This window comes from Glycine max, chromosome 3 (genome assembly GCF_000004515.6).
Source record: "Glycine max cultivar Williams 82 chromosome 3, Glycine_max_v4.0, whole genome shotgun sequence".
In the NCBI taxonomy this organism is placed as follows: Eukaryota; Viridiplantae; Streptophyta; class Magnoliopsida; order Fabales; family Fabaceae; genus Glycine; species Glycine max.
The window spans coordinates 43032159-43053939 of NC_016090.4; the positions used below are offsets into that span (position 1 = coordinate 43032159).

At 33.2% G+C, this 21781-nt stretch overlaps 4 protein-coding genes across 7 annotated transcripts; 2 read left to right on the top strand and 2 right to left on the bottom strand.

Annotated features, from left to right (window-relative positions):
* Positions 1-1245: 1245 nt before the first annotated feature.
* Positions 1246-4516, top strand: LOC100786303 (thiamine pyrophosphokinase 2). 3 transcript variants are annotated; one of them, XM_003521513.5, is made up of 6 exons: positions 1246-1459; positions 1547-1643; positions 2719-2791; positions 2997-3098; positions 3361-3610; positions 3995-4516. In XM_003521513.5, the coding sequence occupies exons 1-6, from the start codon at positions 1321-1323 to the stop codon at positions 4129-4131; spliced, it is 798 nt and encodes a 265-aa protein (XP_003521561.1). In that variant the 5' UTR covers positions 1246-1320; the 3' UTR covers positions 4132-4516. The 3 variants fall into 3 exon arrangements, with proteins under 3 accessions (XP_003521561.1, XP_040870109.1, XP_014629433.1); XM_041014175.1 differs by lacking the exons at positions 1246-1459; positions 1547-1643 and adding an exon at positions 1664-2420; XM_014773947.2 differs by lacking the exons at positions 1246-1459; positions 1547-1643 and adding an exon at positions 2444-2574.
* An 872-nt stretch (positions 4517-5388) lies between these two features.
* Positions 5389-8092, top strand: LOC100786834 (small nuclear RNP family protein). The gene is made up of 7 exons (NM_001255544.2): positions 5389-5562; positions 5754-5795; positions 5881-5979; positions 6072-6149; positions 6642-6681; positions 7192-7359; positions 7722-8092. Exons 1-7 carry the CDS (start codon positions 5560-5562, stop codon positions 7736-7738), a joined length of 447 nt encoding a protein of 148 aa, NP_001242473.2. The 5' UTR covers positions 5389-5559; the 3' UTR covers positions 7739-8092.
* A 376-nt stretch (positions 8093-8468) lies between these two features.
* Positions 8469-12405, bottom strand: LOC100787377 (WD repeat-containing protein GTS1). Its single transcript, XM_003521515.5, has 8 exons — positions 12164-12405; positions 11827-12034; positions 11533-11628; positions 11371-11445; positions 10504-10614; positions 10017-10108; positions 9587-9671; positions 8469-9041 (listed from the first exon to the last, which is right to left on the bottom strand). The coding sequence occupies exons 1-8, from the start codon at positions 12349-12351 to the stop codon at positions 8670-8672; spliced, it is 1227 nt and encodes a 408-aa protein (XP_003521563.2). The 5' UTR covers positions 12352-12405; the 3' UTR covers positions 8469-8669.
* A 2028-nt stretch (positions 12406-14433) lies between these two features.
* Positions 14434-17783, bottom strand: LOC100499842 (alpha-crystallin-Hsps_p23-like domain-containing protein). 2 transcript variants are annotated; one of them, NM_001249842.2, is made up of 7 exons: positions 17624-17741; positions 16737-16923; positions 16355-16517; positions 16227-16258; positions 16068-16142; positions 15937-15991; positions 14434-14785 (listed from the first exon to the last, which is right to left on the bottom strand). In NM_001249842.2, the coding sequence occupies exons 1-7, from the start codon at positions 17626-17628 to the stop codon at positions 14706-14708; spliced, it is 597 nt and encodes a 198-aa protein (NP_001236771.2). In that variant the 5' UTR covers positions 17629-17741; the 3' UTR covers positions 14434-14705. The 2 variants fall into 2 exon arrangements, with proteins under 2 accessions (NP_001236771.2, XP_040869690.1); XM_041013756.1 differs by lacking the exon at positions 16068-16142 and having other exon boundaries at positions 14475-14785; positions 17624-17783.
* Between the last annotated feature and the right edge of the window lie 3998 nt (positions 17784-21781).

The following is a 21781-nucleotide window of genomic DNA, read 5'->3' on the forward strand; positions in this document are numbered from 1 at the left end:
ATATCAAAATAATAAAAGTCATTAAAATTAGAATCTCACTTAATTAAATGAAAGATATTTAAAAATAATAATATTAAATAACATAAATTTAATTGAGTTTTTTAATTAAATAATATTTTTTCCTTATATTTAAACCTAAAGTAAATAAATAATTTGACAGGCCAATTTACCAAAAATCAACAGACTAACTGATAGCTAATTTTAGTTTCAGGTCGAACAATGATTCACTCTCAAGTAAAAAACCCGCACGTTTGACTGAGGAAACGTGGAACCAAACACGGGCCGAATAGTTGGCATGTGGCACTAAACTGGACCTTGCGCGTATGGTAGTCCCACTGCAGGAAGCCTGGGGATGTAATTGTAATTTCACATTTTGGCTGAGTATCATAAAAGTTCTTCATCTGTATTTTTAAGACTCAAAATTTATCATCATCACATTTATTATTATTTTTATTCTAAGAATTTTTATGTTAAAGATTTGATTCCGAAACAATTCTCAATTTTTTTTTATCAAATTTTTTTTTTAATGATATTTGAAAGAAAGTGAGATTTTTTTTATATAAAAAAATTTAAGAATCTAAATTAAAATTTTATCATTAAAGAAAAATGATATGTTAGACAAAATCACAGAATCTAAAATAAAAATTCTTTAGTAAAGACGCTCTCAGAGTCTCTGTCGTCGGCAGTTGAAATTTCATCATATCGAAATGTGGGCATTGAATGAAAAAGGAAAGCCGCGAATGAATAAAGCAAGAACCACGTGCATTAAATTCATGTAATTTTCTAAGAGATTAAGATGCTCTTTTGAATATATTTTCTATAATCAATTAAAATTTATTAAAAATTACAATTTTTTTAAATCTTATTCATAACTTTTTCCTAATTTTACAGTTTTTAATAAATTTTAACTAATAAAATATATAAGGAGAATTATATTAAAAATGTTTTATTAGCATTTCTCATATCTCTTAAAATAAAAACACTTTTCATATATAAAATTATTAATAAAATAAAATACTAGTACTAGTCTATTAGGAGTAGAATAATAAATGATAGACCTACATCATTCATATAGTGATATAAAATATGTTATATTTATATGAAAAAAAAATAATTTATTTAATAAAAGAATTGGGTTTAATTTTTATGATGACTAAGATTTTCTTGGACGTGTTAGAAAATACAGTAGCCGTTGACCAAAACCAACAAAAAAAAAAATAGTATTATATGAACGTGAACCAGCGTCACAAAGAAGTTTGTGAGCATAAAGAAACATCTCAATCTCAAAAGAAGCATCTCGTGTATTGTCTCTTAAAAACAATGGAATTGATGTGCCATTGTTCGAGCTTTCTTCTTCCGCCGGAGAATCCTAACACGACGTGTTCGCTTTCTCTAAAGTACGCTCTCGTTGTTCTCAACCAAAGCCTACCGAGATTTGCTCCTCTGCTCTGGGACCACGGTATCTCACCCTGCACCCACCGCACCCCCTTCTTCCTCTTTACTATATTGATTCATGCATTGATGTATGTCTATGTGGTTGCTACAGCTCAAGTACGAGTTTGCGCTGATGGAGGTGCCAATAGGGTGTATGATGAAATGCCTCTTTTCTTCCCTCATCAACAACCTTCCCATGTTCGCACCAGGTTCCTACTTGTCTCTTTAAGGGTTTTCCCTTTTGTAGAAATTTTTTAATTTTGTTCAAAGACTTTGTTTCTCCCTTTAGCTTAGTTCCGTTTCCGTGACTTTGTGTTTGTGGTTGGGTTGTTTCTCGCAATTGGGGTACTGAATGAAAAGTTTTGAGTTCTGACTTTCCCATCATCACTTTTGATACCTGTCATTCGGTGGTCCAGGATAAGTTCACAAAAGGCCAGTTTTTGTGATAAAAATAATGCTTTTTTTTCATGATGAAAGTTATTGATTGCTGAGCTCGATGTCTTTGTTGAAAGTTTCAAAGCTGCTGCGATTTTCTGCTTTTTTTGTTACTTATTTGTGGTGGGGTTGGGCTTCTTAAAATTCTTGGTGGCTTTGAGTGAAACAGAAAAGGAAATAGCCAAATTGGATTTGTAAGTTCGTGTAGGTTACATCAATTAGATTCTGTGAATCCTTTTTTTCCATTGTTGTACTGAAGAAATCAGTCCATGTTTTATTATCATTATGATTAATCATGATAAATCTGCTCGATAGATACAGTGATATTTCACTCTTACCTCTGGTCCTTGGTGACAGGTAGTGCGTAGTAGTGCCTTGTTTGTTTATGCTTGTCGTGGAATTTCTATGTGCCGCATTTGATTTTATATTATTATATTAAAGATATTCAACCGTGTTATATTTCCTTATTTATGTTTTCACTTGTATGTATCTGGGTGGAATTATTAGTTTTTCATGGGATATATGTGGAAAGTCACATCCTTCATTGAGTGGTAGTCAACGATATCTTTCAATTAACTGGTCTACCTTTTCTTATAACAGCTTCTTTATACATTTTCGCTGTTTGAATTGATGCCAAAGGCACAAGCCTCCAAATGATGTTTATTTTCATTTCTAGTCTATGTAGTTTAATTGTTGGAGGACTTGGTTAGACTGAAAACTCTGTCACATTTATGATTTTTCTGTACTACTGTTAGTGTTTTGCTGTTGTTAGTTGCTGGGAGAATGGTTTTCCATCTCCAGTTTACCGTTGCAGATATCCTTTTATCTAACTTGCTAGGTTTTTATCAGGTACAAGCCTGATGTAATTAAAGGAGACATGGATTCAATCAGGACAGAAGTACTTGACTTCTATGCAAAGCTGGTATTTCTCTCTATCTATATATGTTTATGGTTTTTTTGTGTGACTTGGCTTGCAAGTATGCATGTAATGGAGAAAATGAATTCAAAACTCAACTTTCGGGTTCACACCAAAGTACCATTTTTTATTCCTCCGTTACTTCTATATATACAAACTTGAATCTTGTATAAATCAGGTCAAGGCTCTTATGCTAGTTTTCTTCCTGCAGGGAACTAAGATAATTGATGAGTCTCATGATCAGGACACCACAGATTTACACAAATGTGTGGCATACATACGTGACCTCACCCCAAATGTTGATGGATCAGAAGTGAGTTGAATACTTGGTTATAGTATTTATTTTCTGATTTTCTTTTGGAGAGTGGAGATAGCGGAGTGAACTGATGTCAATTTTAACTGTGGACTCAAATAATTTTGGAATAATTGAAATGAATTAAGTCTGGTGCCATACCTGCTTTAATCCCTTTTTGACAGTAAAGAATGTTATCATGCTATGTGTATTTAGTTATACCATTGGAATTAATCCCAGCTTGGCATCACCCCTCTCCCCTTTCTCCCTAATGCAATGGCAGCTATGCATTCTTGTTGCTGGAGCACTTGGTGGGAGATTCGACCATGAGATTGGAAATATTAATGTGCTGTGCCGATTTTCCAACACACGAATTATCCTTCTATCTGATGATTGCCTCATTCATCTTCTTCCAAAGAATCATTGTCATCAAATCTTTATTGAATCTTCTGTTGAGGGTCCGCATTGTGGACTCATTCCCATTGGGATGCCTTCTGGAAGCTCTACATCCACAGGACTCAAATGGGATCTCAGTAAGTATTGTATTCCGTTGTTTAACAATAACATTAGGTGATTACTTTAAATATGTAAATGAAATTGTGTTTCCCAAGTCTCCACATGAGTAGGATGGTAATTATCACTGATATCAGAAAATTTTGACTCTTGTGTGGTCATTATTATTTAGTATATGGGATGGATTCACTTATCATGTACTAACTAATAAATAATTATTTAAACATGTTAATTAGCAATCTATCAGAACATCACATGGCAGAATAAATATGAGGCTGTGGTATGATGGAGGATAAATGGTTCAGATAAAGTCGTTAACTTCCATTGCCTTTTTCAATCACCCAGTTCTGAACTTCTTTTTTAAATGTTGTATGATGATTAACATTTTATTTTGACTATTTCAGATGACACAGCGATGAGTTTTGGAGGTTTAGTAAGTACATCCAATATTGTAAAAGGGGAAATAGTTACAGTACAGTCTGATTCAGATCTTCTTTGGACTATTTCTATTAAGAAGCTCGAGGTTTTACATGGTGCATAGTGCGGTGATTTTTCAGATCTTCAATACCAATTTATATGGGCCCTATATTCCAGTTAAAAGCCAGAGCTTCTGCTGACCTTTATAACTTTACGTTTCATTCTTTCAATTTACTCTGAATTATGGGAGGGTGGAAGGGAATTAGGAAATTATTCTTTAAATTAGGAAGTTCTATTCCTAGTAACTGTGCCTTGAAAGTCAGTTTTCAAAAGGCTACTTACATTCCTTGGCTCAGTTGTATTGTATGTTATTGTTATCCGTAAATGAAATAGCAGGAATAAGATGAGCAAGAAAAAGAAGGAGAAAACCATGTCATGTACTATTGCTTATGCATACAGAACAGTTACTGTCAATTGAAATGGTTAATGGATTGTTAGTTGCCACTCTACACTGCAGGACCATGACGGGTCAATAATTCTGGTTAATATCTAGTATGTGATTAGTGATATGGATTTTTGAATTAGAAGAATGAGTTGAAATTTGATTATACATTGTAACGGGAGTAATTATTATATGTGAGACGGGTTTTTCAATTTACAAGAACGAGTTAATAAAATTTGATTATGCAGGAGTTTGAATGCCGTGTATTTGATTATGACATAGATTGATTAACTTGGATATTTCTCGGTCAGTTTAAGTGTAAGTTTTTTTTTAAGGGAAGTGTAAGCTACTTAATTGATTTTAATTCCCAATAAACAAATTAAAATAAAAAATAGTTCTTATATACTCAAAGTAAAAAAAGAAAAATATAATTTGTATAAAGGTTTTTTATATTGTTGTTCAATTAGGGATAATCATCAAATTTAAAATTATTAATTTATAATAGTTATTTAAAAGTTTATATTTAAAGAAAATTTTAATTGATTGATTATATAAAAGTTATTTAAAGTGGTGATGTATTAAAATTAAACTCTTGATTGTGATTTTTTAAATAAAAAAAGTATATTTTAATACCTTTTTAATAGTTAAAAAAATTAACCTCAAGAAAAAAAAATTATATCTTTTGATCATTATTGATTTACACATAATTGTTTTTCATCTTATGTCACTTTAAAATTATATTTAAATAATAAATTAAGTACCTATTCAACAAATTATTGTTAAATATAATACTAATAAGTTTGTTATCAAACAATAATTTGTATGTAATTGTAAAACTTATAATAATAATTTTAAAAAAAAAATTATGCATATTTTATACACTAAAAAAACTCATAAATTTTCCGTAATTTTGTCACCCGAGTAGCAATTTCAAATAGTGAATGAGCCCGTCCGAAAACCCTTGAACAACATTGTATGAACAGAGAACAGTTGAGTTGAGGCTAATCAATGCTATATAGAGCGCAATCATAGTCCCTCTTTCTTCTCTTCCGCCATCGTTTTCTTTGAAACGCACAGCTTCAATCACCGACCACACCACCCATCAACGACATGGTAAGTACCTCTTCTTCTCCAAACCTCATTCTCTTCAAACGCTAACGTTTAATTTTTAAGCGGAGTGGGATTCCACTTTCCCCGAGTGATCATAGAATCCGAAGCTCTAGGGTTACCGTTACTGTTAAATTAACCTAACATTGTATATTAATTTTACCTTTTTAACCCCATTCTCCGTTTACTCCTTGCAGCTTCCTCTTTCCCTTCTCAAGACTGCCCAAGGCCACCCTATGGCAACTCACTTTTCATTCTCTTCTCTTTTATTTCTAACTTATTATTATTATGATGGTGATGGTGATGTTGATGATGATGTAACAGTTGGTGGAACTGAAAAATGGGGAGACATATAACGGGCATTTGGTTAATTGCGACACATGGATGAACATCCATCTGCGAGAAGTCATTTGTACATCTAAAGTAATGTTGCTTTTACGATCCCTTGCTTGTTTTTTGTTGTCTTGTAATTTGGTTATGATGGAAAAGGCTTGATTTAAATTTTGGTAATGTAGGACGGAGATAGATTTTGGAGGATGCCTGAATGCTACATACGAGGCAATACAATCAAGTACCTTCGAGTACCTGATGAGGTGTGTATTGTGTGTGGTGTGCTGGTGACATTTTCTTTTTTTATTTGTTAATTTTAAAACTGGTAAATTTGTTGAGAAGAAAGGGAGCCTTGCCACAGTAGTAGAGTTGTTTCATTGTGATCTGGTGGCCACAGAAGAAAAGGCCTCATCCTTGGGCGTTTAAGGGAACCAGATTCAGTGCAGTCTAATTTGCACACATAACGCATTTATAACCATTCAATGAAGATGAATGCATGTTTTATCTCTGATTCATTGAAGTAAAATATGAACCATCTGGTCTTGATCGGGTTCCAAATTGTTAAATGTGTGAATGTGTGAAAATTTGATTAGAATTGTTGAACTTTGATCAACCCCCCCATCCCTGCAATGATGGGAGCCTTGTGCATTGGACTGGATCCTTTTAGTGAATAGAATTGAGTATTTTTGTTGACTAATGTCTGAGCTGCACATACATTTATTCTACTAATCTTGCTCTTTTGCTATTATTTTTAGGTTATTGATAAAGTTCAAGAAGAAACCAAGAGCCGTGCAGGTAAGCTTTGTTTTGGCATCTAGTTGGTTGGTATGAGTTTAAGTGTAAGTATGTGGATGTGAATTTGAAAGTCCTACACTGTATTAGAATGGACATGATGAGGACCCTATAAAACCCATGAGTCTAATTCCTTAAGAGTATCAGTTGATATGTGGTTTCAGGCCATGAGGATTTAGGTTCCTCAATCATTAGAAGGTCCATTGGAACAGATCTTCTTGCTGTTTTGTACTCTGGCTAATGAGCCCAACAAACTTCCCCTGGTGAATCTGATAGTTGGTTGTTTAGTTTCATGTAAATTAACTAGGTGATCTTATAAGGAGGGACAAAGGAAGATTGCAAGGTGTATCATAAATAAAGATTTGTATCATTTTTTTTATAAATCAGTAAATAATAACTTAATACTGCTTATTTGAAAATGCTAATTTAGCCGTATATTATGAACTGCTATTCATGCTTCCTTCCAGTTGCTGAAAAAACTAGACATTCTCTGATTAATATCACCTTTTTCAGATCGCAAACCACCTGGTGTTGGGCGTGGAAGGGGAAGAGGCAGAGAGGAAGGTCCTGGTGGGCGCCCAACAAAAGGAATTGGGCGTGGTCTTGATGATGGTGGTGCTAGGGGAGCTGGAGGAAGCCGAGGCAGGGGTGGTCCCAGTGGAAAGCCTGGTGGAAACAGAGGTAAATCATAAATCCACTCATTGCATGTATTACCCGTTCATAATCATTTCTAGCCTTCTATCCCTCTAATTCACTATTCACAGTTTGAAGAGTTCCTTTCTACGTTTGCTTCATTTTCACCTTGATTGGATGAGCTCCTAGCGAGCAAGAAATATCTTCAATGAACAAGTATACTATTATTTGATGAACACATTACTGGTTCTTTAATTTGGTTAGCTTTAATGTAAAATTTATGGTTGGAAATGCCTTACATAAAAAATTGTATATGCCTTCTTTTTTTTATAAAAAAAAGGTAGCTTAAAGTTAAATTCTGTGTACGAAAATTGTCCAATGTATTTATTTACTTGTTTTGGTATGTACAGGGCGTGGTAGAGGTTGATTCTAACAAGTGACAGGAACTACTTAATGTGTATCGGTAGCAACTTCACTGCCAGTGTTACCTGTGCATCCTTGCCTTGGCTTTTAGCTTCCAGTGTTTTTCTTGTGTTATGAGCACAAAAATGTTAGTGCTATTATATTACTCGAGGAAAGTTTCTCTGCCAGACTGCCCCCGTCTCCCTTTTAATATTCCCAACAGCAAACTTGCCTTTTCCCTTTCTTTCCTTCCAATGAAAAGTAATGATGGCGCAATGCGTGAAATACTTAACTCAACCTTGATATATTTAGAGATGTTAATTTGACAATTGTATATTTGGCACCAAGCATACACCACTATCTGTTATTTTTTCTTTTCTCCCTTTTGGTCAATTGCAATTGGATTTGGAAAAAGAAATTATAGTTAATTCCACCACTAAAGGGATTGCATGCCAATGTCCAAAATGTCATTAATTTGTTTCTTAAAGACTAAATGTATTTTTTTTAGATAATTTTGTTAGAGTTAGATAGAATCATTATAGATAAACAATTTGCTCTGATTATTTAATGTAGTTATATATCCAAAGACTTGAACTCAAAAATCTTTTACAAAAATCTCCTTTTGAATATTCAGCATTGTTATATACTTAAAGCTTTAAAGCTCAAACTTGAGATGATTGGTTAAAGCAGTACAAAACTTGATTTTCCTAAAGTGATTACATAAATTATCAAAGCAATCTAGAAAGTTGTACTGATTACCTAGAAAATCATCACATAATATTGATACTCCATACAAATGAATCAAGTGTTGTGTATTTTGGATAAACAAAAAGGGTTATGAGCCATCTAAATCCAACACATCTCAACCCATGCCGTGGTGAAAAATAAAACTAACTAAACAAAAAATGCTCCTCCGGCATTGAGCCATCTAAGTTATCGACTCAGTGTGCTCTTTGTTAGTAGGGGTGATGACGGTTTTTCTTGTGAGTTCTTTCTGCCTTCATAGTCAATGTGCTTGAAATCCAAGATTGATTTGATTCAGAGGAATCATCAGAGAGCCAACAACATAGCCGACCATCTTCCCCACCCGTCCAACCGAAAATGCCTTGGCTAGGACTATTAGTAGGTCCACTAGGAATTGTTGACATGGGTAAAACACTCCTAATAACACTTGTGTGGCCACCTTCAAGAATTGCTTCTGCAGCTCCAATCGTTGCCACTCCTTTGTAATTTACAGGAAAGTAGCCCATAGTACCAGCATTAGTGCCTCCAATCACCCATAGTTTTTCAGCTTCTCTGGAGTAGTGGCAATCAATGAAGTAGTCAACCTGCCAAAGGAAAGTATCAATTTGTGGGCTAAGCATTATGAGACATAATACAATATTTCTACACTGGAGCAGTCTAAAAGTTTTGCTTCGGGAGCAGTTGCCACCAAACTTGGAAGATCATCTATTCAGCCTGCTTACCCAAGGTCATGCATCTTTATCCACAGCATGAAATTTAAAGATATTAATAAATACAAGTTTTTGCATCTCCTGGAATTTTCCTAAAAGCTGGGCTACCATTCCAATTAAAAAGACTCGACATGGCTCAAAAGTACAAGAAGCAAAGCCTCTTGCAAGGAAAACTCCAGAGGATTAACTTTTTTATGAAAGCTATAATTCTTTCAATATATACCAAGTTACTGCCCCCTTCCTTTTTCTTCCTTTCTATCTAAGCAATGATTTTTCATCTGCATACGATGCCTACACATCACATCACATTTTTTATTATACAATAAAAACTACAGTTTTCATGCATGTTCCTCTGAAAGCGCAATGCTTTTCCAATTCAACAAAGCAAGCATATTCCATACTAATTGAGAGGAACTCACATGATCCAAATTCCAACTTTCAGAAGCTAAAGTACGAGCATCTAAGAAGTTTCCTTCATTGCTACCATCTTTCCAGTTCCAGATACTAGGAAGCAGAGTAGAATGAAATATTAGGGTCAAACTTTGAAAACGAGGAAAGAGTTAGAACTTAGTATACATATGCAAATTCATATAACCCACATTAGAAGCATAAGAAAATGTAATTGTTAGCATAAACAGTATGGTAGAAGTACTATCTGCACACTACTCTGTGATCAAGACAGTTATGAAATTATTACAGTTGTTTATTCTGTATATGAAAGCAACAGTAAAAACATTAAATCTGCTGCAAACAACTATATCAGGCAGAAATAAGAGTATGAATAAGCCATGTATAACAGTTATGATTTTTTTTTTTTAAAAAAAACAAACTAATGGAGATTAAATGTACCCCAGGGTTTCAATATGTGTTAAACACCAAAGCTTCTGGAAAGTCTCTCCAAAAATCCCCACCTTTGCAATTGAAGTCCCCATATTAATCACCTACGGTTTAGTAAACAAAAAAAATTATAATTTTGTATGAGAAACATGCGGTAGGTCAAACATACAAAGGACACAGACATAACTTTCTTCATGATTGATAGGTAATAAATAGATCCATCAGACAGATAGAGAGACAAACAGATATCTATCTATCTGGATACATAGAGAGATAAGGAAAAGCACAGTTAAAGGGAGGGAGGATAAGAAATCCTGCAGAACAGAAATAAAAGTTGCATGAAAAGAAAATAAAAAAAGTTGGCCTAAAATAAAATACAATCCAATCCCAGAGTGCTTAGCTGTCTTCAATATCTTAATTCAATTCATCGGACAATTAGATGGTTGCAAGTTGCAAGAATTATCATCTGATGGAAACTGAACTGCAGTCCTGGACTTACTGATTCTAGATGATCATCATCATTGATATCTCCAGTAGTATCAAATGTGCAGATCAAACCATCTACGGAAGCAGAAATCAGCTTGCCTCGTTCATTAGGGACAAAATGAACCTAGCATAAATTGCACATTTTCAACAAATCAGATATAAATCCATGCCTCATATTGGATCATTAAATAATTTCATTTTATTTACCAAAAGACTAAAAGTTAGTATAGTATTTGCAAAAGCTTTATTTTTTACAATGAAAAGGATTGATTCATCTTATGTACACAACAAACTATGTAACAAATATTTTCCTTGCCCCATTCTATGACAGGTTACCTTAAACCAGATATATAAATGCATTAATTATGGTGAAGTAGGGTCTAGGAGGAAGGGGGTAAGTGGTGAAGAAACAAGTTGAAACTATCAGAAGTCATCAAGCCATAAAACATGTCAACAGCAAGTTTGTGTTGAATTGGTCAAGTAATGAAAATAGCTACTGCCTGAAAACAAATTCCAACCAGTCAGACTAACAATGTCCAACCCAGAAAATGAGGAATCCAGTATACTGTTCCATAAATCTGCAAGGAACAACCTTCATTAATTCTTTTAATCTAGTAAGATATTGACAGTTTTTTCTTCGGGGAATATTTAAAGTCCATTCGTTGCCAGTGTTAATATTCTACAGTTTTTATAAGATTGAAATAATTGAATTAATTGTCACGTTTCTCACATCAACAAAAATATTCTGGGAGGGAATCACCAAGCAAAACATCCTTTTTCCCACCAGATTATTGTTTTTAGCTAATTCCCTTAGATCAATTTTTCAATCAAAATATAAATTGTTGGCACATGTAGTTCAAGCAATTTGAACAGCACAAACCTGAGTGACATCATCCACATGAGAGTCCACCAGGCATGCAACTTGCTTCATATTTCTCCAATCCCAGAACAGTACCTGAGCAAAAAATATACTTGAGTACATAGCTTACATAACACTAGTTTAAATCATGTAACACGGAAATATCCACAACTAAAAGAAAACCTGCGATTTACACCCGGCGGCAACTAAATTTCCACTAGTCCCTCCCATACAGAAGCTGAAAACCTCCTGAGAAGGACCAGCATTGATAGAAGAAACCTACAATTTGACATTCAATCCAACACACTCAAGCATCAAATTACTCATACACATGAAAAATTATTAAGGAGATGTAAGGTTGATCGGGTGGTTAAGAAAGAAGGGAAGGGATTCCCCCTTGTTAACAAAAACTATTAATTAACATTTGCCGATAAAAAAATGAAAAATATTTAAAATTAAACAAAAGGTAAAATCTACCTGCTGAAATGTCCGAGCGTCCCAAGCTCTAATGGTGCCATCAGAAGAACACGAACACAAAATATGGGGATTTGAAGGACCCGAAAACGAAATCTGATTGACGGTTTCAGAGTGACCCTTGAACTCTCCAAAATACTGACCCGCCACAGGTGAATAGAGTTTCACTGCGTTCGTTGACAGTGACACCGCCATTGCACTCCAATCTTCCCTTTTAATTCACAAAAACAATTCGAACCCAAGTCACATTTAGGAACTAAAAAAATGGAACTTTACTTTTCCCATTCGAGTTTGAGCATAAATTCTCAGCTTAATCGGGGAATTAAAAGAACGTGCGTACTTTGGGACGATTTGGAAAACATAGTCATCACCGAAATTGGTTTGGATAGAGTTTTTAAGGCCGAAGCGTTTAACGTTGTTGGAGTTGGGTGAAGGTTGGTCCTCGACATCCATGGCCGCACTGGTTTCCATATGAACAGAAGTTGGGTTTCTGTAGGTTAGAGTTGCGGAGGAAGAGAAGAAGACCATCCATCGCTCTTTTCATAACTCCCAGGGGTTTAGGGCTTCAATCTCCTGGGATGGGTCCACTTAATTTACTCACTATATTAATATTAAATATATTATAAACTAAAATTTTAAAAATCAAACAATATTTTTTTAAGAATTTGTAAGAATAATACTAAAAAAATATCAACATCATATTGTAATAAATAGTGTATTAATATTTAATGCATGTTATAATGTTATTTTTTAATTTTTTTTATCATATATGCATGTATTTCTTTATATTTTTCTTTTTGATATATTATAAATTAAAATTTTTTAGAAGTTTTTTTATGGTATAAATTTGTTATCATCTGAAGTTTTGTGGAACTTCTTGTTTTATTTATCCCTTCACTAATTTCTTAATCTTTATTAAAAAAACCTTAATCTTTAATGTTAAAGTAAATTAGACCGATTAGTTATTTCGTTTAATTACATAAATCTCTTACTTTTTCTACTTTTGTATTAACTTAATTATTTGAAAGATATTATGTTGACAACTTTATAAATTACATTAATCCCTTAATTATTTTAAAAAGATTGAATCATTATTCATAAGGGGTTGTAAATGTAAAAAACGAGGAAGAATTTATTTAATTTCATGAAACCTTGGGTAATGGATTCAAGTAAAATTAAATTTGAATCCTTAAGAAATTAGATTTGAGCTATGTGAACGAAATATTATGATTATAACAACAAAAACAAATTTATTAATGGTGATTAATTAAGTTCTCTAATTAAAGATTAATAGTTGAAATAGCTATTGAATAAAACACAAATAACATGATCACCCAAAAAATTCTGTCATTAATATTTTATTTTCAATTTAAAAAGATAATATATAACAAAATTATTTTTAGAAAATGTTACGCAATTCTAATAAAATGGTAATATTACAATAATAATGTTCCTCCTTAACCAATAATATTGAATTTAAATTTTAAGCATCTAATTACATTAAATACTTAAAAAAAATTGCTTAGTTGGTTGATTGTTATAAAAAGGCAAAGGCATTTCCTGACATCCAAATAATTCAATAATCAAGCCAAACATTAGACTTTATTATCTTGCTTAAATAAATTAGATCTTAGCCACTTGTCCTTTACTAACGAAAAGAAGAAGAAAAATCCAATAATCCAACATCCATCTCAAAATAGAGCATGCACACAAATTTCGTAACCTATAACCGCCATCGATTTAGCTGAAAGAAGGAAAAAAAACAATAAAAACCACCACAACTTTGTAAACTCCTCGACGATCTCCAACGCAAGTTCATCGTGAACGGTTTTGCAGTACACGTAGAGGACCATATCATTGGCAACGTTGTAGAAGTGAGGACAATCTAGACGTTGAAGGCCCAGTGTTTCCAGGTCCCACCATCGGAGACCACTACGAGGAAAGAGATGTTCCAAAGGAGGAAAGCATGCAAGCAGGCGAAGGAGGGGGCAAAGGATTTCATGCCATATCAAAGAGAGGCGCTTTAGCGAGGTGACTACAAAATTTGGAAGTAAATTAATTCATATGGTTCCCACTTGCGAACTGTGTTCTTAGATCTCATGTCTGATTCATCGTTGGCCCAACATTGATGATGATGATGAGGACGACAAGTGAAAAAACTTCCAAATCTGAGTTACTGGTACAAATAGGCGAGGGAGGTCCTCATGGTCGTGTCTAAAGGAGGAGAGATAGGCGTGAGGAGATAGAGAAATAGAAGTTAACAACAAATACTTTGACGAAAGGGATGACGAGTACTACATCATTTTACAATGAATGATGGATTAAAGTAATTTGGACAAGCAAGAGGAGAAAGGCACTGGAGCAGTGGGGTGCTTTAGGGGAGAAAAACGACAAGGGGTTACTTTATATTTTTTTCAAAACCTAAAAAGAACCAGACACCATTTGAGACGAGGGGTTAATCCAAACCTCGTGAGGGTCGTTGTAATTTACCTTTTGAACAAACACTAGTTTGATACTTTTCCTAACCATTGCACACACACACTCAAGTCGGAAGTCTACAGTACATGGCAATTTGGAGGTTTCACTTCCTAGTTAGAGAATACCAAATTAATCCATCCAAACAAGTTCAAAACATACATAACACATAAAAATGTAGAAATCCGGATACCGCCATTCAAGCATGAAAATATCTCAATTATACAATATTCTAAAGGAGATTTTTTTTGGTGGTAAAATAATAAGTGCTAAAAGTCTAGCCAACACGGGAGAGACACATGAACGTCTCTACTTAAAAAACTACCAATTAATGGTAAGGATAGAGAAAATTTCACTCGAGAATTTTCATGCACATATTCTAGGGTAGCGTCTTGATTGCAACAACATTATGTGCTTGGAGCAGCCTCTTTTTTCTCGGTCGACCCCTCGCCTGCATCTTGTTCAACAGGCTTTGACACTTCTTGCTCTATAGAGTTGGCAAACAAATAAATTATAGTTAGCAGAGTAGATGAACCCTCAAATAAAGCAATAATGGTCCAGCAATCTATCGCATATCTTTCTAATTCCTCGTATATCAAAACTTCATACGCATTTTTTCATTAGAACGAATCGGATAATTGAATTCCTCTTTTCAAGATAAATAATCGTGTTCCCCTTTCAAATTGCAATGCACTTGATGGATGATAATACAACAATAAAGAAGATAAAATAAAAAAAACAAAAACAAACAAAAACTGCTATGAGAAAAAATGTCAATTTTTGAAAGACTATTAGGAGTACATGACAACAATCAAAGATTAAAAGATCTATTTAAATTGAGTAAATGATATATTATTCTCAAACATCTTCCTAAGCCACCTAATACTTACAAAAACAATATCTTGAAAAGAAAAAAGTATTAAATACTTAATGAAGTTAGGATTGATAAGATGTAGGAGGATATAAAATTATCTTCATCTTTACATTTACACTTTTTTCAATTCAAAATAATTTTGTTTACAGATTGGAAATTTCATATTCTGATAAGACTTCACTGTCAGAAGTGCCACCAACCAGGTTATAAGCTACTAATTCCACACATGCCAGGTTCCAGCCATACAAAGAGAGCTAATTAATCTGCTTTAACCATTAGTTCCATCATTTATAAGCTACCAAAGAACAAATGCAAAGATGCCCTTAAACTACAAAACTGCACATTTCAATCACAAAGCACTGACACCTCAGAGTCAACTTCAATTCTTCGTCTTAGGTCTAACCTTCTGGCCTACTAAATCAGCACTCTCCTCCAAACTCTACCACCATACCCATCAAAACCCATATAATTCATGGAAACAAAAATCCTTAACACTAAAAAGAATCATTAAATATTTTAACACGCCCTGGAGCTACCTTTAAAGTCATAAGCTGCAAAAACTGTTACTCAGTTTTCCAAGTGTTACTATTTCCTATAATAGTTAACCTCGGAATATGCACATTAACAAAATTAAACATGGAAAAACCAGTAAAATCAGCACAGTTTGCTTAAACTGCCATCACTAAGTCAGGAAACTGAACATGCTTTATTATAGTCAAGTACCATGCAGAGAAAATGAGAACCACAAATTTGCAGACACATACCTTCATCGTCACTCTCATCAATGTCATCCATTGCATCACCCATCCCACCAAATTTCTGCAGCATCCATAAGTAATCAAACACATACTAACATCAATAAAAGAACAGTAAATCAACTTAACACATTACTTACAGAGAAATCCATCCCACCCATGCCTCCCATTGCATCCATCCCTCCCATTGCATCAGCACCCATCCCCCCAAATTTCTGCACAAACATAAATAGTAAGGATAAAATAATAAGATTTGGATAAGAGTTTGAAACAGAGGATCAAGAGAACACATTGCATACCGAGAAATCCATCCCTCCCAAGTCCACTTCACCTAATCAACCAGCAATGAACCGATTTAATTAGACTATGCATAAAATTATACTGCATTCTATAACACATTATTTTTTCAAGTAGAAGTCATGCATACCAGTATTACCCTCATCTTCATCCTCATCCACCCATTTATCCCAATCTACTTTCACATAATGTGGAGTCTTGCCTTCTCCACGCAGTAACCTTTTCCACCATCCATCCTCTGCCTTCTGCACTACAATGAATATGCTTCGCTCTCCTACATTAATTTTGCTCTCCTGAAAAGAGAACGATGAAAGAAATGCATTAAAAATTATATCAAACATAACTATAGTTTGCAAGTGAAGCATGACATAAACACATACACAACTTCCACAAAAGTGCTACAAAGCATCAAAGCAATCAAGACATATCACAGTACAATTCACAGGAAAAAGTGAAAATAAACATTCTTAATGATATCACTGTTATAGTACAGATTGGGAACATCTTCTCACCTCAACGTTAACCTTATCAAAGAGCTCCAGTTTTAGCTCATACTGATGGTCTTCAGCACCAGCACTACCGGAGAAGGTAAAAATACCATCTGGCGTAAGATCCACTTTTGCATTTTTTGAATCAGCCAATTGCACCGTGATATAGACCTTGTCAAGCCTCTGAGCCCACTTAACCTCGGGATGACGACTGCATTGCACAGAAATAATGTGAAACAATTAGAGAGGGTTCAGAAATGCATTATAAGTCAAGGAATATTAAACCGGAAAGCAGCCAAACTGCTGAAAATTCTTATCACTGACATTTCAAAATATTGAACAATCACAAATCACAACCCATCTTTCAATGAGAACAAAATAGAAGGATACGTGAAGAAGAATAAGAAATGAAATGAAAGAAAAGTGTTAGTCAAGATGCAAATTAGTCATATTAAACCAAGAGAAAACGAACCCTAATAATCAAACATCGGATACCTAAATCTCCAAATAAATTTTTGGCAACAAAATCTGCCTTCTGCACCTATCTTAATCATCTTTAGAGGGTGTGTTTCAATTGGCACTAGAGTTTGAAAATTCCCCCCAAATATTTCGGATTTACTATCACATTTGTCAAAATAAAAGAAGTTCTCGATGTAGCTAAACAGTAAGAAGAACTCATCATTCTTCGGGATCACAAGTCAGTAACAACTCAACTCAACACAACAAACAAGAGAAACAAACAATTCGATCGATTACAAACCCTACTTAATAAAGAATAATGTCAAGTCGAAGATAATGAAGAAAACATTCCATGATATGTTGATAAAGAAAAAAGAAAAAAAAACGATAATAAGCACAGAGATTCCGAACGGATAACCATCAAAGGAAGATGCAGGGTTTATAATTTGTACCTCATATTTGATATTGGATTGGATTTGATTGACGAAAACCGACGAGAGAGAGAGAGAGCTTGTATTCTGTAAAACCCTAGTTCCTTCTTGGTTAGCGAGAGAAACCCCAAAGTAACCCTCTTTCAACTACCGCTTTTGAACAAAGTATTTATATGGCATAAAATACGTTGCTTGAACGTCACTTCTGGACTTCTAGTACCTTCCCTGCGTTGAATCATTTTCTAGAATATACTCAGACGTAACTATATTGGCCCAACCCAATTTTACAAACTGTACAAGGGCTTTGCATTTCCCATCCACTATTTTACTGTTTTCACCCAAAACCTTTTTTAAAAGAGTGAAAGTCATTTTTACCCTCCCCCTCACTCCACCCCTTATCCTTACCCTCCCACTCACTCCACACACATTCTCTCAATTCTCCCACTCCTCTTGGCTTCCTTTGCGTGAACTTCTTTTGTCTTTGTCGTTGCTAGTTATTTGCCTCATTACATCGCTGGTTCTTTATCTCCCTAAAGTCCAAAGATCCCAACAAAGTAGTTGTCTCTAATAACTGAACTCTCTTTGAATTTTGTTGCCTTAAGTAACGTTGTGATACAAGTGTAATTAGTTTTCCCTTATGGTATTATAATTGTTTTTGCAAGTATCTCTTTTTATACGAGGTCAAAAGATATGTTTCATCTCTTTGTTAACAACAAATCAACTACACACAGAAGGAGCAAACAATATGGAGTGAAGTTTTGCTGGGAGTTTTGGACTAAAACAAAGAACGTCAAGTTAGTGTTGGTACTAAATTATAGTAGAGAATGTAAGAGTTCAACAAAGGAAAAGCACCCAAATTGGATCAAAGAAGGCCAAGGCTCGCCTTTGCAAGAAAAATTCTTAATTAGTCAAAACCATTGAACCACCAATTATGTTCGATTTTCTTAATTTTACATTAGTTCAAGTTTTTTTTTTTTACCTTTTTTTCAGTATCCAATTTTAAGGCTCATGGAGCAGACGATAGACCAATTTTCGGTCCAATTGGTTGAACCGTTCAATTTGATCCATTTTTCAAAACTATGCTTGTAAAACAATAAAAAAAAAATCATTGTGGGAATGGTACAATACAAACACCTTTTCATTGTGTCTATTGCACTACAAAAAAAATTTTGTTGTGCAATAGACACAATAGAATTGGGTTTCCATTACAAAATAGCCACAACACCCCCTAACACAATAAAAATATGGTTCCATTGTGTCTATTGCATGATGTAAATGTGTTTCGTCAAGGATATTTCAGAATGAAAAATCAAAAGCACAATATGGGGTAAAATAGCATAAAACAGAGTGGAAATAGCAAAGCCTTGATACGAGGCGTGGCCCATATTAAAACACCTTCGCAACCCGGGCCTAAATCACCTTTTCCTCTTGTGCAAGTGACAACGAACATAACAAAGCATTTAGATTTAGGGCATATATTTTTAAAATTACAACATAATATATATAGTTGACATAATGTAAAATAAAAATATTGAGAAATATTTTTTCTACTACTCTTGTTCAAAATATTTTTCCTACTAAAACCATGGAGCTTAGTATACAAACTAGCTTTTGCCTTACAAATGACTTAGGAGGTCCTTATCATCCACAGTAGTGAGTGTAACAACAAGTCCTACCAATATCTTCTTGAAAAAACTCAAGCCCGACTCGGTGGTTGGAGAGCTAAATTCCTCTCTTTTGGGAGGGGAATCTGAATAACTCTTGCTCAATCTGTATAAATCGTAACAGCCCTTCCTACCTACACTATTCATTTTGTGCCTCTGTCAAAAAGGTATTTCATATTTGTAGATAAGTTTGAACAAATGAATAAGAATTTCATTTAAGGTGGAATTGAGGATAGGAGGAAGTGCAAAAATAATTAACATTTTTCTCTTGTTTAATTGTAAAGAAAAATTAACTGTTTGAAAAACATCATCATTTTATTAACATTTTATGAAAAAAAACATCATCTTTGGAAATAAATATGATCATTTTAAAAAACATCACTGTACTTAATTTCGCTAATATCATCAAAACTTATAATCTTTTTATATAATAAGTGTTAAAATAAATTAATTTAAAAATTTACATAGCAATAAAAGATATATTTATCTTTAAAAAATAATATTACATACCAATTAAAATAATAATAAAATGTTAATTTCTCATGCATTGCATGATCTACATATTAGTTTAAAGAAATTTAAAGTAATTTTTTTATCTGTAAGAATTGAACATCGTGTCAGAAAATTTACAATATTCATATATGTTCAACCAACTGAATTAGACTCCTTTAAGAAAAATAGAAATTGGAAGTTATAATTTGTTAATTCATTTTTTAAAAATAAGTTGATGTAAGTTATAAAACCCACATAAAAAAAAAAAAAAACTCAAAAAGAGAATGTCAAAGGTACAACCACATTTAGAACATATACGATGCATGCTAACTTATATGGATTGCTTATCGTAATTTTGTTTGTAGGTCTTTTAATTTCATATAAATTTAAGCATTTTAGACAAAATTTCACTCCAAAATTTCAAATAAATTTCGTTTTTAAATATTTTTGGCTGTTGGATTGTGTATTGTTTTGAGTAAAAATTCAAAGCTGATGTCCCTAACTTTTAAGCTTTTTATCTGAACGGACCTATTTGTATGTGTGTGGGTTTATTAACTTTTGGTTCTCATCTTTTATAGATTTCCGTTTAAAGTCTCTAAATTTTTTTAGATCCTGATTTTTTTTCCTCCCATTTAGTTCCTAAAGAATTCTACATCAAGAACCAAAAGCGAAATGATTTTTTTTGTGTGTGTGATTAAAAACAGACAAAAAATCGAGGGACTGCAAGTAAAAATCTACCAAAGATAAGAGACCAAAAGCATAATAAATCCTATTTCTATTTATATATTTTGAGGTTGCTTGTGTCATATTCATTGCAAGTATTTATTGTTATTTGTTGTTCTTCGTGATTTCTATTTTTTCTTGGTGACGAGTAAGAGCGGTTTATGATATTATTGTTAATTGTAGAGTCTTTGTTGTGTTTTTAATTTTTATGCTGGAGATTTTTCTCCAAGTTAAAGGGATTCTCCACGTTAATAATATGCTGCCCTTTTTATCAATTATTTATACTTATTTGTTTAGGTTGTATGGATATTTTTTTATGGTTATATATTACGCTCTCATGGTTCTATCAAGCAGGAAATGATAATTTGGTCACTTAGTATTTTTTTATTGTTAATGTAATTCAACTAAAAAAATAAGTAAGTATAAATTAATAAATTCTTATGAATATACAGACCAAAATACAAGTTATATTTATATATTTACTTTCTTTTCATTTTTTTATTCTTTTTTGGTCATATTGCTTATTATATTTTATTTATTTATTTATTCTCTTTCCTTTTTTCCCCTTTCTTTCGCATTTTCTTACAGCTATCCGAACCAATTTTAACGTGAATGTTTAACACCGCGAAGAAGGCCGGGAACGGGAACTACGAATTAATTATATAATACTTGGCCATCACGTGTTGCATCAAAAGGGAAAGGGATATTCTGATACAGGATACAGCATTTCGCTACCTAATATCGCATTCACTCTTTTTCCTTCTTCAGACTTCAATTTTTTTTTTCTTCCTACTCTCATATGAGTTCTAACCTTGTTAATTATACTATATGGGTAGTCGGTTTAGCCAAATACATGAATATACCCTAAAGCCCTTTAACAATTTGAAGCATAACATGTTTAAATCGAATACTCTAAATACAACACTTTATTATTATAAGTATTAGGTATTCGTCCTAACCGAATACTTGAATATCTTTCATGATCATTAAACGTATTCTGTTATTTGACGAGATCGAATGTCCAAATACGTTAAAGATAATAAAACATGTTTAAGGTTATAAGATATAATTATCTTGTGAAATCATTGTCATAAGAATACTTAATGATGATTATTAGGATATTATCAAATATGGTAATGACATATGAGAGTACATGGGTTCAAAAAGTCTGACACTAAAAGTGTGTTTGGATGAGGAAATTTTAAATTTAGAAAAATTTTAAATTATAAAAATTTTAAATACTTTAATTAAAATTCTTTTATTTTTAAAATTTTGTGTTTGGATAAAAAAATTAAAATTA

Bases quoted from the DNA above. Each gene is read 5' to 3' on its own strand.
- LOC100786303 (XM_003521513.5), top strand. From the start codon at position 1,321: ATGGAATTGATGTGCCATTGTTCGAGCTTTCTTCTTCCGCCGGAGAAT. The intron at 1,460-1,546 runs GTATCTCACCCT...TGGTTGCTACAG, and splicing joins TCCTCTGCTCTGGGACCACG to CTCAAGTACGAGTTTGCGCT. The intron at 3,099-3,360 runs GTGAGTTGAATA...ATGCAATGGCAG, and splicing joins CAAATGTTGATGGATCAGAA to CTATGCATTCTTGTTGCTGG.
- LOC100786834 (NM_001255544.2), top strand. The intron at 5,796-5,880 runs GCAACTCACTTT...ATGATGTAACAG, and splicing joins CTGCCCAAGGCCACCCTATG to TTGGTGGAACTGAAAAATGG. The intron at 5,980-6,071 runs GTAATGTTGCTT...TTGGTAATGTAG, and splicing joins AAGTCATTTGTACATCTAAA to GACGGAGATAGATTTTGGAG.
- LOC100787377 (XM_003521515.5), bottom strand. From the start codon at position 12,351: ATGGTCTTCTTCTCTTCCTCCGCAACTCTAACCTACAGAAACCCAACT. The intron at 11,629-11,826 runs GTAGATTTTACC...GTCAAATTGTAG, and splicing joins ACGCTCGGACATTTCAGCAG to GTTTCTTCTATCAATGCTGG. The intron at 9,042-9,586 runs GTGAGTTCCTCT...TTCCTTTGGCAG, and splicing joins AAAGTTGGAATTTGGATCAT to GTTGACTACTTCATTGATTG.
- LOC100499842 (NM_001249842.2), bottom strand. The intron at 16,259-16,354 runs GTATGCATGACT...CTGGTTGATTAG, and splicing joins TGAAGATGAGGGTAATACTG to GTGAAGTGGACTTGGGAGGG. The intron at 16,143-16,226 runs GTATGCAATGTG...ATGTTTGTGCAG, and splicing joins TGGGAGGGATGGATTTCTCG to AAATTTGGGGGGATGGGTGC.